The sequence below is a fragment of the Passer montanus genome, unplaced genomic scaffold (assembly GCF_014805655.1).
Source record: "Passer montanus isolate IOZ18808 unplaced genomic scaffold, ASM1480565v1 scaffold32, whole genome shotgun sequence".
NCBI classification, from domain to species: Eukaryota; Metazoa; Chordata; class Aves; order Passeriformes; family Passeridae; genus Passer; species Passer montanus.
The window spans coordinates 2,719,153-2,734,679 of record NW_024367930.1 but is presented as its reverse complement, the minus strand read 5'-3'; the positions used below and the strand labels follow the sequence as shown (position 1 = coordinate 2,734,679).

Here is a 15,527-nt window from a genome sequence, read left to right as displayed (position 1 = left end):
TTGAAGACTGATAAGTTAAATAACATTTAAAAATGCAAACAGCTGTGTGCTGGAAAGCAGAGATATTCCTCCTGGGGTGGAACAATAAAAACACACATACCTGCATAGTGAGAGTTATGGGCTGCTGCTCAGGAAATCAATGCTCACAAAGAAAATTGTTTGTACCTCCCCTACTCAATTTGTGCTTGTTAGATAATAAATTATGAGCACTTACCTCTCAAAAAGGATGTAAATCTATAAGTGAATGATGATAGGAGTTTCAACCATACCAAGCTGAAAAGTCAATAACAAGATAGAGAAAAAAGCCACCAGGAGCGTGGACCTGGATAATTTTTTATTTAGCCATTGATACATCTGAAATCTATCATAATGAAAATGAAAGTGACCCTACTTGCCAACTGTATTCTGTTTTGAAAGAAAATCAGTAAATGTTTCCAGTAAAGGCAGTGGGGTTTCAGCACATGCTCCACACCTTTACTAAATCTGAACTGTAAAAGCAAGTATTATTAAACTGCACTCAGAAGAGACCTTCATTACAAATGAGTTTTCTTAATATTTAAAGAAAATCTCAACCATCTCTAGTTAAAATGAGAGCAGGGAAACTAAAAGGAAGAAAAAGGTTATTATTTGTGACTACAGTGACTACAGTTATGCCGCAGCCGGAGGACCAATTACATCCTGGTTACGCTTTCCAACTCCACTAATTCATATAAATGAAGTGCTCACTACATGACAGGGTAATTGCAGTGTAAATACAATAGACTTTATATAACTAGATACTGAAAAAGAGCCTGTGTTACTGAGGTGGCAATAAGAATTAATTTGGACGTGTCATTAACCTTCAAATTCTTTGAATCAATGATAATTAGGATATAGAAAAGCATAACCAAAAATGTAATTACACTGAACTAAAGGCTCAATTGTGCAAGTATTAAGAGGCTGCTCATGGGAGTAACTATGCTTGAACATGAATTCAGTATGACCAAATCAGGCTGTAAAACACTACTGTGGGTTTATAAGGAAACAACATGGAAGTGAAAAAAAAATTAATGACATTTTTCAGATGTAAGAAGCATGCTGATGGCTGTCCTGATATCAAAAATCATTCCCTTATATTAGGTAGCTAGCGGGGTCAAATTCTCCCAGGAAAGCCCCCCTTCCCTCTGAATGCATGTTAGCTGTAGCCACTGAAATGGCTGGTGAATCCCTTCTCTAGAACATGCAAGTATACGATGAGTGCAGACAGAATTCTGCAACATGGAAGTGCTAGTATTCCCTATGTACATCCAATCTTTGTGGATTCCCTTCTAAGAGATACTACTAAATTTCTCTGATCAACTTCTGTGAGCTATGACAGCTAACTCTAGACACTATAATGTTCTTTTGCACACAAATGACAAAATTGCTTCTTGAATGCCTATGGAAAACCAAGGACATACTGAACTATCTGGTCAAATGCTAAAACAACTCCCCAGTCAGTGTAAAAATTTCTTTGAATTCAAAGACTCATGTCTTCATGTTAGACCACTTTGTGATGTTGGCTTACACCAGTGGAAACGTATGAGCACATATGCAGGCAGGGTGTGGACAGCCTGCTGCTGCTGTGAAAGAAATCCAGCATCAGAGACAACCCAAATGGGCAGGTACTTCCAACAGATGAGAAACCCACACAGGTCACTTTCCTTCCACAGTTTATGGATCAGTTATTTTTTTCAGAATTATTCACCTCAAATGGTTAATCAGGGAATCCACTCTCTTTCAGCAATTGTTTCTTAGCATACATATTTTCTGCTAGGTGTACTTTTAAATTGGAGAGGGAACATATGCTGGCAGAGAGAACTCTGTATTTGACTGCTTCCTTCCAGCTGAGTGAATATTTCCAGTTATTTCCCCTTCTCATTTTGGCTTTTTTTTTCATTCCTGAATGACTTACCTTTGCAGATAAGAGGGGGAGATGCATACAGAACATTGGTGGCACTAACAATGCTGTTCCTTGCCTTGTATTGGAAGGCAGCTGCAGCTGGGGGAGCTCTGGCTACTTCTCAGCTCAAGATAAGGAAAGGGGACTCTCTTGCTCGCTTTTAACAAATACTCAGTCACCTAAGCATACCCATAGCTTCCAGAGAAGTGCTGCTTTCCCCCCTGGAAACGCTGAGCCTTTCAAGGTACACTGCTTACACTTGTTAAAAGACGTACCTGGCTTGCATTCTTTGCCATGATTAATTGCAGCAGCCTCATGTTGTGTTTTTAATAAACTTTTTTTTAACCTCAATTGCTGAACAGTGCAGAAGCCACTAGAAGTTTCTGTTCCCTCTTTATTTACTGTCTGTTGAAGTATAATTATACCTACACCCTCCAAATCAGACTTTTATATTTGTTCCATAGCAATGTCCTAGAAACATAGACAGTTTTAAAACTCACTTATCACAGAATCAGATACGAAGTGAAAAAGAAGATGCAGTTGAGTTTTTAAAATCCAGCCTTCCAATAGAATGAGAGATACAGCTGCTTGTACATGCACACCCTCATAAAATCCTGTCTTGCAGCACATGTATGGAAATGAAGCAGAATCCTTCATTATCAAACACTCCTTAGCAGCCCACGCTCTGACGTGACAGCACGTAATGCAAATATTTACAGCAGGAAGTCCTCAGGAATGATCAGTCACCACCAAATAGCAGCAGCTTATCAAGCAGTAATTCCTGCTGTGGGAAACCCAGCTGAGGCAGCACTTCCACACAAACACAACAAAGAGAAGGTCTCTTTCAATAATCAGCTCCAATTTACACAGCTTTTCCCACAATGCCAAGTGTATCTGATGAGTCCCACCATGATCTGTGAGACAGAAACTGTGGCATGAAAGCTCCAGAGGTTCAATCAGCTGAGGTTCTTTGCATCTAATACACAGCGAGTGAATGCTCCCAATTTAGTGAAGACATTTGTCCTGAGGCTAAAGCATTGATTCTCCACTTAACTGCCATTTAATTGTGATGTATCAAATTTATCTTTTCAGGCTATAAACTCTTAGGGAAAAAGGTTCTTCTTTCTTCTGCACACTGTTCTCATGCCAGCTTTATTTTACTGCAAGAAAACCTTGTTCAGATTGAATAATTTTTATATTAACAATATAACACCTCCCTATTGCTAGAATTAATTACTCTAACCTGTATTTCTTTCTACAACAATATCTGATGTAAAGTTGAATCAGTGGTGACAATATTATGAATAAATGAAGAGTAACAAATACAGCAACATTCCAGATGCTGCAAAAATGCTCTTTTCTACTGAGAAATCCGTGCACTCATCCATGCATGGTAATGCTTATACTTTAGTAGTATACATTCCTGTGCACAAGCAATACTGCTTTCCACTAGTTCAGAAAAAAAAGGAGCCAGCCAGGATGTTTCTTTTCTTTTTTCCAGAATTGTAGGTGCTGTTTTTTACTGTCATTACCCCCAGGCCTATCTGCTGCCCCAAATTCACATTAAAGCCTCTGTCATGTATGAATTGGCCAAAGTGCACAGCCCTTCATTCCCAGATATTCAAGCCTGATGATTCACAGAGAATAAAATGTGATAGGACTTTTCACCAACAAACGAACTGCAGGGCATCCTAATCAGCAGGCAAGGCAGCTCTAATAACTGGGTTACAGCATAAGGAGATAAACTCAAACGGAGCAGAACATTTATAAGACAAGAAATGTGAGATGCTACTCAGCCTAAAGCACCACTGGTGCTATTACAAAGACAACCAACTTACACAGCAGCTTTTTTTTTTTTCATTTGGAAGTGGGATTCCTTTCAACTGCCAATTAAAGACAGTCTCAGCAGCACGTGAACAACAATGGCAACTGCTTACAGCCCCCAGCATGACTACTTCCAACTTCTTTTCCCTTTTCAATTGCAGCAAACTGCAGTCAGACAGAAAATGGAGGGTTCTTTTTTTGCTGCTGTTGTTTTAGATCGTCGTGTTAGGATACTGCTGGTTATCAGTGTTTTCAGACTCATTGACAGGACACACACCAAGCAGCCAATATGCCAGCTGCTGCCCCTGATGCAGAAGCTGCCACATGCTCGGAGGCTTGGACAGAATCCACTTGGGTGGCTCTGGCATCAGCTGCAGATGAGTTAGTGCTAGCAGTAAAAACACTGTCCTCAGAAGGTCACCTGTCCTCAGATGCTGCTTCTCAAAGGACACCTGCTCTGGATCTTTTTCATAAGCTGTGCCAAACAAAAAGGTTTGCTTATGTAAAAACCACAAAGCCTCCTTCCCTCTGTCCCTCTACTGACAGCCTAAGAGTCAGTGAATTTATTTCACTATCACTACCATGGCAAGACTCTTGGGTTTCAAAATACCTTAGCCTCGACACTCACAGTAAGATCCCCTGAGAAATTTCCCTGTAAAGCTGTTTTTTCTAACACAATTAGGTCCATCAGCAACTGCTTAAACTCCTACTGGCTGCAATAGAGGATCAATTTCTAAGCATAGACCACAGGATGGCATCTTTCAGAAGGGATGTGCAGGAAGCTGTCCCAGGATCTGAAGAAAGCTCCACCTGAGCAGTAGAAGCCCACTCTGCACTGAGGCCACAGCAGTTGGACAACCACAGCTTTTGTTGGTACTGTAAGAAATGCCATGCCCAGCACCCTGGGGCAGTGCTCTGAACCCCTGACGCAATGAGAACAAGGGAGGAATTTAATACATCCCCCTCCATCAAGAAGGGCCCCGTGTGTAAAGTCTCACTAGGCTAAGAAGTGTCAGGGATCTCAGAGGAGCTACAGGCATGGTGCTAGAGTGTCACAGCCTTTAAATGATTGCACAAAATAGTAAAATCACAGTCAAAGGTGAGTGTTTGTAGTTCTAGAGATAAAGTCTGCAATTTGCATGGTAATATCCAACTCCCAGCAGCAGCTAGTGCAGAGACCCACAAGAACCAAGAAAAGAATAGGGCTGGGCACATCCCTTGTTATCCCCTTCCCCATCTTTGTAGTGGGAGTAACACCATTTGCCAATGGTAAAGGATGCTATAAAACATTCAAATATTTCAGTAATAAAAGTTGGACATGTACTGCAGAGAAGCAGATGGAGAAAGCCATCTGATAGTGTCAGCTGGGAGTGGAATTTTGAGGACTGCACTTAGCTGAAAGCCTTCACATAGGCAAGAGTCGGCCCAGTATTTTTTTCCAAACTCTGAAGGAGTTTTCAAATCTGTAGCACTTTTTCTTCCTCTTTGAACTCATACAGAAAGCTCTACCCTAGTTTATACTGCATAACCTTTGCTGCCATTTCATTGCTTTTGTTGTCTTCACTTAGTATTTGCTTTACAATGCACCTAATAAGTCATGCAACAAAATCAGGAAGAAGAAAACAACAGACAAAAAGATGCTGCACCTACAGCACTGCTGGCCTCTCTGGTCTGCAAAAGACCCACACAGGCTATTTTGAAACCTAGAAAGGCAGGAAAAAATGAGAAGATTATAGAAAAAATGCTATTTCCAAGGACAGTGGTTGTGTCCTCAAACAGAAAACCATTATCTGACACCACTTTTAATCATATTTTGGTTTCAAGTTGTGTACAGTAAACTCAACTAAAAGTCAAAATAAGCAGCTCTCATCGGATTTCTATAAAGACCATGAGTACTACACGAAGAGGATTTTCCTTTAAACACAAGTCCTGCTTTGGCTGAAAGTCAATGGCTGTTTTATTTCCCCATAAATATGTATGTAAAGGTCTCAGCTAAAGAACTTGCAGGGATTACCTATTTGCATATTACAAAGGCACAGGTTCTCGGACATTTTTCTATTTATTTCATACATGCTGCTGATACTTAATAATGAAAGAGTAATCCCCATACTAGACTGGAAAAAATTGTGCAGTTGGCTCCAGCTCAGGTCTAAGACATGGATAAGAATAATGCAAAACCAAATTCTAATCTCTCAGCCTAATGGTATTTATTGCCTTGGTTGGCTGGCGTACCTTGCAGAAAAGACAGGGACTAAATCAATAGCAGACATTATCCCACTAAATTACAACTGGGAAATCAACAACAAGTCCTAGGGCAACAAGACATGACTCACTACAGGCTAAAAAGAACTTTTCAGAATCCCTCACAATGAAGATATCCAAGGCCACATCCTAATGCTCTTCTGAAGACAGCTAAAGGAAACTCTCCAGGCTCTAAAACTGATGAATGGCTTCACCATGAGCATGTCAGAAAGGGACAACAAGACAAAAATGCCTTTTAGTCCTCAAGGATGTGCCAGCAGCCCCTACCCAGCATCTAGGTTGCAGCTATATTGTGTATCAGAAGAAGGCAAGGAGAAACCACCAAAAGTATTTTCATGGCTCAAGGGTGAAAAAATTAATCCTTTCTGGCTCTGGTGGAATCAGATACAGCCAACACACAGCATGGGAGATTTTTCAGCCTTTCTAGAAATATTAAATTTGGGCTGGGGAAAAAAACAATCAAAAACCCACACGAAAAAAGCAACAACAAGAGCAACAAAAACAAACATCTCTTAAAAAAAAGGCTAAAAAAATAAGTGATGTCCACTGAAAGTGACATACCCCCACAGGTAAGACAGTTCTTTCCTGAACCCATCTTCAAGACTAAACAATATCTGAACTAGTCTTTTTCTTATGCTGGTTGGAATACAACTTCTCAGCTCATGCAGGTCTCTGCCAAGCCTGGCATGCAATGAAACAGTGTCAGCAAGGCCAGACAAGCTTTGGAGGTCATCAAGTCTCTTTGTGGGCTTCTAAAAGATGTTTCACTCTCAGGGTGATAAAATTTCCCAGTACCAGAAAGATATATAGTTTTTTAGAGCTATCTAAGCCACAGAGCTTTGCTAGTCTCTAGCAAATCAAAATTGCTCTTAGTGAAGCCTCAATCTGTCAAAAATTATGTTCGGTCCTTTGATAGACCAGGTCCCAAGTACCTACTTCTTATTACTGATGGGTACACATCACAGTCTGTTTGTTCCTGGAACTCAGAGGCATGGCTATAAAAATGCTTATTTTGAAAAAATCACTTTAAAAGAGGAAAAATCTTTTCCCTATTTCCCTAAGTAAATACACTTACTGTATTTACTGTCCAAAGATCCCTAATCCTCTAGGGGTATCACCCAAATCTCACAGCACCCAGCAGAGAGAACCTTACAGAACAGGATACAGCTAGGATGTGGGACTTGCCCCAAATCAGAGAGGTTATCAGTGACAGATTCAGAGCGGAATCTACCTTCTCTTGGCATACAAATCCACATCTTCATGGAAAGACTACCTATTTCTATGTACCACAATACAATGAAGAGCAAATATGTTCAGTTTTGATACAAAGATCTATCAAACACGCAGGGAAAGCAAGGCATAGCACAGTGACAATAGAACATACATGGGAAAAAACCCCAAAACATAACTCACAGGAGCTGCATTGTTTTTCACTGTCACACTTGGAGTTGTGGCTCGTAGCGCTCCACTCACGCCATGGTAGTACTTGAAGCAGATCTTTGTTTCAGCTGAAAAAAAAATAACCAAAAGGGATACTTAGGATTAGAAAAATTGTCAGGGGTAATCTGCATGATCAGCTACAGCTCACAGGCACAGGGCTGGCAAGTAGATAAATTGCAAATGGTTGATTCTGGCTGGATGGCACAACAGGATACCTCCTGACTCTGATCTTCCCCTTTGTCAGGGTGAAATTTGGAGTTTGGTTCATGGATTTAAATCAGTCAAAATGCAAACCTCTTCTGAGCAGAAGTTACCACAGACAGACCTTAGAGCACCTGTTCAGCACCCTTTAGGAAGAAAAAAAGTAGGGACATATAAATCTTCCCTGTTCAGACATACCAAGCACTAATGTGCAAAGAAATTTAGGAACTTCCTTAGGACAAGATTGCATAGCTGCTCATTGAGAGGTTTTACTGTGCCAATTTGTTCTGGCCTTGGTCAGGGCAAGGACGTAGATCTCCACAGATTAACTGCTCTGACAGCTACTACATTAAAGCATTTCCAGGAATAGCAGAGTACCACCAGACCCTGCCTTAGTGTATTTCACTGACTTCTAAAGATCTAAATTAGGTGAGTAACACAGGAAAGGTCGTGATTTTTGACACTCATAGTGCTGCTTTTTGCCACATGCATTGGCATTCAAATGAATAACATTGAGGGAAACTAATCTCAATAACTGTATAGAGGCACAGAAGTGAAAACAGCTTCTTGTTAATCAGTCCCTCACAACCCTCTTTCTTGTCTGCTACAAGAAGGAAAGACAGTTCCAGCCAGCTTCTGTGTTGGTCTGTGACTACAAACAGATGCAAAGTGCTGCTGTTTGTCTACATGCCTGGAACTGATGACTTGCTGGAGCTCATCCTGGCCTGCCTGCTAGCATGCAAGAATTTTCTTCCACAGTAAACTAGATGTGAACTATCCTGGTATGTGCCTAGGTACAGTTGGGATCCAGCAATTATGCAGTGTTACATGTGTAACAGGTATGTTTGTGGGATCTGAAAAATGCCTGTTTAAATAAAAGCAGCTTTCACATCTTCTAGTTTTAACTAGATAATGACATGGAAATGTTCATCTGTTCCAAGATTTTCCTTAAGATCTTGCTTTGCAGCTGCTGCTGTAGCTAGGGGAAAACACCAGCCTTTGCTGGTAGAGCCACAAAAATGCTCACTGTAACTACAGTTACAGCCTATGTGTGAAAACAATTAAAAAATGACATTTACATGTTTTAACATAAAAATTGCATTGCAGTTTTAATACAAGTAACAAAATTACTCAAATCTCTGCAGCTGTGAGAAAAAAATATTAAGAGCTGAGACTGTCAACCACAGATTACGGTGCTGTGATCTGCTGTTTGTAGATCCAAGAAACAACCACGTAGCAGTCCAGGTACAAGCAAAACCTGGGACATGAAAAGTAGTGGAGACCCTCAAAACCACAAGCCTGAATTGCTTACCCTGATGCCTACACAGGAACATACATGGAAAGAGAAATCCTGACATTTTTTGAAAGACAAAATAATTTTAGGAAGTGTAAAGCCTTCCCAACGTTCAGATGCCACTTGGGAAATGAAAAGAAAAGGGGTGATGTTCCCAAGTACTTTGAGCACTACTCGCTTTCAGGTGGCTTCCCAGTCCTCTAGCCTGAGAGGTGCTGCAGAAATGTGCAGTCCATCTATGAGAAGCACAGTGCCAGAATACTCAATCTGTGAAAACCGTATTTCCCATCCCCACAGCCTGTTCGTCACCAGATGACCAGGTGCACATTTCACTCATACAGTGAAAATACAGCCTCTCCTACTATATCCACATTGTGTACAGGTGTCCCAGTTACTTCACAGCATTCCACAAGAATTGGAACAGAATACAGAGTCCTTCAGCACCTCTACAAGGGGCTGTGGGGCCCATCCTGAGGCTGAATTCATAACTACACCCCCAAATGAAATTCTGCAACTTTAAGAGATTTACTTGAGGCATCAGTGCAGCTGAGCCAGCGACCCGGCTGTTGCACCTGGGAGCAGCAGTTGTTTCCTTTTGGCAGCAAAAAAAAGCTGGATGAGCCTGTGGGACAGAAAAACTGCAAGTCTAGATTGTATTTTCATGTTGTAATTTTCTCTACAGGACTTTTAACAGCTCAGCAGCTAACTCATTTACTCGCTGAGAGGACAGCAAAAGCTGAGGATATCACAATAGCTAAAACACGCAGTTCTCACCAATTATTCAAATCTTAATTTTCTTCTCCCCTGGAGATTTTTAGCTACAGTTTTCATGGAACATTGAGAACTAGAATAAAGAGCAGCCTTTAAAAAATTATTAACTTTTGTAGTTAATAAAATATAACTTCAGGTATTAGCTTGTATGACAATGCTCAGACCCCACCGCAGGAAATCTCGTCATAGGTTGACAAGTAGGAAATCAGTTACCATGTGCATCAGGAAAATCTTTAAAGAATCCATTTAATTAAACTAAAAGTATTAGAGACAGAACAGAAAGAGAGAATATATCCATATGCAGTTAATCTGGATATTTGTGCCACTTTCAAGGACAAAGGATAACTAAGATAACTGAATATGTATTTGGAAAGAAACATGCAGTTATTAAAGGATCCTCTGAGTTTCACATACCACATACAGGTGGAAACCACAAGAAAGCAACTCAAGAGAAATGCAAGTGTCACATCACATCCGAAACAGTGGCACAGCTGGAGCCATTCATCAAACAGTGGTAGAGGTGGTGATTAATAAATGTCAAAGATTTCATTCAGAGAATAGATTTGAGAGAAAAAGTGGCAAGGAGGCCTTTATAGGTTGAGAAATTGCGCTAGAAGCATCAGGGAACAACATTTTCTTTTTTCTAGATTCCTCTCTCCCCTTTTTGCTCATATTGCTTTCAGATTGAAAATATTATGCAAATGTCTATTTTCAATGGAGAGATTAAACTTTAGCAAGTATAAAGCTTGCTAAATTCCATACAATTTCTTTATGTGTGAAAATGTCATTAGGATCCTGGTTGGCAGGTTTTTGGCCATGAACCATTATTTACAAATAACATGGTTGGTGCCATGTGTTTCACTGCAACAGAGTCCTAACATTTTAATCCATCTGAAGATTGCTCTTGCATTCCTCTGAGACATTTCCAAAACAGATGCAGAAACCTGTGAGCTTGGTACCACTTCCTCTGCAGATGAACAGAAAGCACTGGAAGTATTGATAAGGCAGTGATATTAATTAACCTGAATATTATCCGGTTGTCATTTGTAAATAATATGTAATTAAAAAGATTGTTTGGATTGTAGTCTTGTAGATTAGCTTGTTGTAAAATAAAGGAGACCATTTAACTCTGACCTGCTGCCCTAGCTACATGGCAGAGTGCACAGGTCAGGAGCAGGTGTTGCCCAGTTAATCCCCAGTTATAAACAATGTGCACCATTGTAATTTTCATCTCTAATTATTTAGAGATCACTGGACCCAGCAATGAAGTTATGATGTCAAAGTCAGAAAGTAATGAGGTTAAATACTTATTTAAATTAGCAAAAACATCAGTGAAACTAGTAAATCTTCCAAGAGATGAGATGCCTAAAGATGCTAGGAAATAGTCATGACCATGGCCACTACCAAAATACCCAGCAATTCACAGGGATAAAGAACAAAACAGCATTGTACTCCCTTTACACCAGGCTTGGTATCTCCATTTGTGCCACTTTTGGCTGGACTAATTTGCTTCACAGTAGCTGGTATGGGGCTATGTTTTGGATTTCTGCTGAAGACAGGGGTTGATAATATAAAGATGTTTTTGCTGTTGCTGAGCAGGGCTCACACAGAGCCAAGGACTTTTATGCTTTTTGTCCTGCCATACTGAGGATTAGACTGGGCGTGCATAGAAAAGAGAGAAGAGGTGGAACACATCTGGGACAGGTGACTCAAATAGACCAAAGGGATATTTCAGACTACATGACATCACACTCAGTATATAAAGTGGGAGGAAGAAGGACGAAAGGAGAAATGCTTGGGGTGATAGTGTTTGTCTTCCCAAGCAGCCATTACGTGTGATGTGGCCCTGCTCCCCTGGAGACTGCTGAACAGCTGCTTGTCCATGGGAAATGGTGATGAATTCCTTGTTTTGCTTTGTTTGTGTGTATGGCTTTTGCTTTCCCTACTAAACTGTCTTTATCTCAGCTTTTCAGCTCTCAGTTTTCTGGCTTTCACCCTTCCAATTATCTTCCTGATCCCACTGGTCAGGGAGTGAACAAGCGTCTGTGTGGGACTTTGCTGCTGGCTGGGATTGAACCATGACACCGTCATACACTGACTGTGTTACAGCTCTCTGCTGAAGTAGTATAAACACGAAAACCCCCAGCTGTATGCTCAGATTCTCCACTGTAACCATTAGAGATGCATAAAAAATACAGCTGCCCCAAAGGAAGGCCCTCAAGGCGCAGCAAGGCAAGACAATCAGAAGCAGGCAACAGGAGGGGTAGTTCTGTTTTCCTCCTTGCACCAAGCACCTGTGTGGGCCACACAGGTTATGAGGAGGGGAGGGGAACTGAGATGTACTTCATCCCTGGACACCACAGAGACCACTCCCTATTTAGAGGAAAGCACTGAGAAGTTTGACTTCTGCCAGAGAAACTCTGCCATGAGGCTTTATCCCTCTCACAAGAAAAAAAATTTTATTTCACAAAAATTATTTCACTATTAAAGCCCTGAGTTATCTCAGTTACCAAATCAGTTCTGTAAATTAACTGGAACATTAATTTACCAGCTGAACGTAACTCAGGCAATAGTTTACACTGCCTCTGCAACCACCCAGCCCCTGAAAACACTCAATTCCTTATGAAACTGAAGTGAGAGGAGATAAAATCTAATAGGATCTGCTGATGAATTGCAACTGGAGGTATTGAAGGTTGAAAGTCTCCAAGAGGCCTCCTAGTTCCCATCATCCAGCCACTTTTCTGTCAGTGTTATTTGTCCTGTTGGTTCATTTGATACCCTTTCCCTTTAAAATACTTCCATTCCTCCTCCTTCAGAGTTATCAAAATTGCCCTAAATGTCTTCTCAAAAGTTCACTTGATCTTATAATTAATTCTTTGTTCCTTGCTTACTAAGGTAAACCCGATATCAGAGGCTCAGTTTTCACTTAAATGTGGTTTTATTTTTTCAAATATAAAAAAAAGATCTGCCAAGATTACACAATTTCTCTTGTTGAGCTAAAAAAAACCCCAGAACACCCTAATGAGTATTTCAAGGAAGACCTATTCTTTGGAGGAGGCAGGAAGCATCAGATGCTGCTTGCTAGGAGCGTGTGCTGCACCTGGGGCACTTCAACAAGCTTGTTGTGATTTACTCCCTTGACACTTCTTGTTTCAGTTAAATAGCTGAGGTGACTAAGCATTAGGTAGGCATTTCTTACTGCTGTAAAAACCTCTCAGGGAAGTAATGCCAGTCTTAAAAACTGAGTCATTTTTGATCAATTCAATCTATTACTAAAAGAGCTGTTGTTGCTCTTTTGGGCAAACACTGTGCATAAAAAATGAAAGGTGTCAAAACCAGTAACAAAAAGGTACCTGTCTCTGGTAAGTGGTTGGGAACCAAGTGAACCAAATCAGACAGCAAAGCAATTAAGTTATGAGTAATAAAGTTTTCCCTAGAGAGGAGCCAGAACTGGAATAAACAAATATATGATGCTGTGCTACAATCAAATCGCTGTGCTACCATCCTGAATTAAAGCAGCCATGGTGATCTCTAGAAGTGGAGGCAGCTTATGTCAAAGTAAAGACTATGAGTCAGTGGAGGGGGTAGAACTGTTTGAATACAATAGGGAAACTGGGAGAGGCATATGAAAAACAAGGACAAGGAATTACAATGGGAAACCAAAACAGAGAGAAATTAAAGGCAGTTTATATGCAGAACTAAGTGACTAAGCAATGTCTTTGAGGGGAGGGGAGGAGAGGATTGAGATTATAACAAAATCACTGCACAGAATGGAACAGGGGAGAAAGCAGAGAGACTACAACTGTGTAAACAAGACCAAAAGAAAAGAAAGCAAGGAAAAGGAAACAAAGCAAGGAAAGGCAGACAGGGAAAGAATAAGAAAGTCAAAGTTTAAGAAGAAAGAAAGAGTCACTGAGACCTTCAGGCAGCATGGAGCAGCATAATGTATAAACTGTATCAGCAGCTACCCGTGAAACGTAATGTGCACCTCATGTCCACCTCTCATGCCTGACCTCCCTTCTCTACCTGCTGCTGCCTCCAGTGTCCATCTCCTCTTTATGAATATCACTGGAAGCATAGAGAGCAGGTAAATTGTGCAACACAAAGAGGTGAAACCCAGCCTCAGCATGAGCCTTTCCCTAAGCATCAATAGTTTTTAGATAAATTTTGGTAGTTTTTCACAATATTGTACCTCCCTGTCAGCAAAGAATTAATAAGCAAAAATTAATAACAAAATAACTCATAACAAAGAAAAAAGGTGAAGTTATTACTGGCAGATTTAATTTGTACTTACAATGTTGATACATGGTATACTGTTTATTTCCATTATGAAGGCCTGCTGCTACTCCACGCAAACAATGGCTCTTATTTCTGGTGCTCCATCAGAAAAAACTGCCTGTTCCATTCATTGGCTGTCTTCAACAGGCAATGGTGACACTACAACCATCAAGCTGGTTTGCTACTCAGCTGCCTATGGACCATGCATTTCCTTAAGGTGGAAATTGCATCTCCTCACAGTATTTGTTTAGTTCATAACTGCCTACGGCTTTCAAAAGCACCTCAGTTTTTAGACAACTAACAGTTTAGTAACCTAACAAGGTCTAAACAGATGTGTTCCTTTAATCTCTGTTGTAGAATTTCTTCTAATTGATTCTTCTGATGGTTTTTTCCTTGCTCTGCTCTAAAATGTGTGCAAACACTTAACAGGCTTCTTTGGAGAAGTTGCAAGACTTGAGATTTTACATTTGCACCTTTTAGATAACAATAACAGTTCCCAGCAAGAAAGAAAGAAATATCTGGAGCCAGAATTAAGGATGACCAGTACATATCAGCAATTTGAAACACAAATATTTGCAAGGAAACTCTAATAGCTCAAAAACAAGCAGTAGAACACTCAGAAAAATTTCTAATCAAGTTTTGACTTGAACAAAAAATCCACACTTGTCAAGATACAGAAATGCACAGTTAGAACATTCAAATAATCTTAATTCTGCACCAATAATATATTTCTGTATTTGTAGTTGTAACTGATATTTGAAGAACAGATAAGATAATAGTATTTTCTGTTATCTTCAGAAGTTGTTGCACAGTCTGATTCTTCCCAAGGGTTGCACACTGAGGGCTGGAGTTATCTCCTTTATAACAGGAGAGGTAATTATTATCACTTATTGTATCATTGATTCTTTGTTCTGTTGATCTGCAGATACTCTCCCCTACTGACTTTCACTTTTATTTCCTTTGCTTGATAATTTGATTTAGCAGCTACCTGCCAGGACAAGAGTAGCAGGGGAAATTACTACACTAATAACAAATGTGTAGTCACAAATCTTCATATTCAGTGGTCCAATGTCCTCTGTCCTAACTTCACCTGTTTGAGCCCTCAGTGTTGCAAGCTCCATACTATACTGATTTTGAGTCTAGCTTTGTACAGCCCACCTCTATTACTATGCTGTTCATGGGAAGTGACATGTATCTGCTTACCCATGACTACACTGAGAGGACTTTCAGGTGTGGACTCCTGAGCCCAAGACAAAATCACACCATATTTGCCTTAAGCAAATAAAGGCATCTAGGAGTTTCTACTGCAGGACAGATACAACAAAGTGGCTCTGTAAACTCCTGTTCAGGGAAAACATACAGATCTAATTTCAATAGGTTGCTGCTTATGTGCTGCCCTCATAAAACTGACCTATTGGCAAGACTCATTACTAAAGAATTCTAGCAGCTGGAATGAATGTGTGCTAATACATTTCAGCACTATTATGTATTTCTCCATACAGGCAGTACTTCCAGCATTGCTAATTATGAAAGTTG

At 40.3% G+C, this 15,527-nt stretch overlaps 1 protein-coding gene across 6 annotated transcripts in view; it reads right to left on the bottom strand.

Annotated features, from left to right (window-relative positions):
• The window catches only part of HECW1 (HECT, C2 and WW domain containing E3 ubiquitin protein ligase 1), a 249,286-nt gene that overhangs the window by 112,116 nt on the left and 121,643 nt on the right, over positions 1-15,527 (bottom strand). For all 6 annotated transcript variants that reach the window (XM_039714992.1, XM_039714993.1, XM_039714991.1 and 3 more), the window contains one exon: positions 7,421-7,515. In XM_039714992.1, coding sequence (XP_039570926.1) covers positions 7,421-7,515 — 95 coding nt within the window. The remainder of the gene's footprint in view (positions 1-7,420; positions 7,516-15,527) is intronic.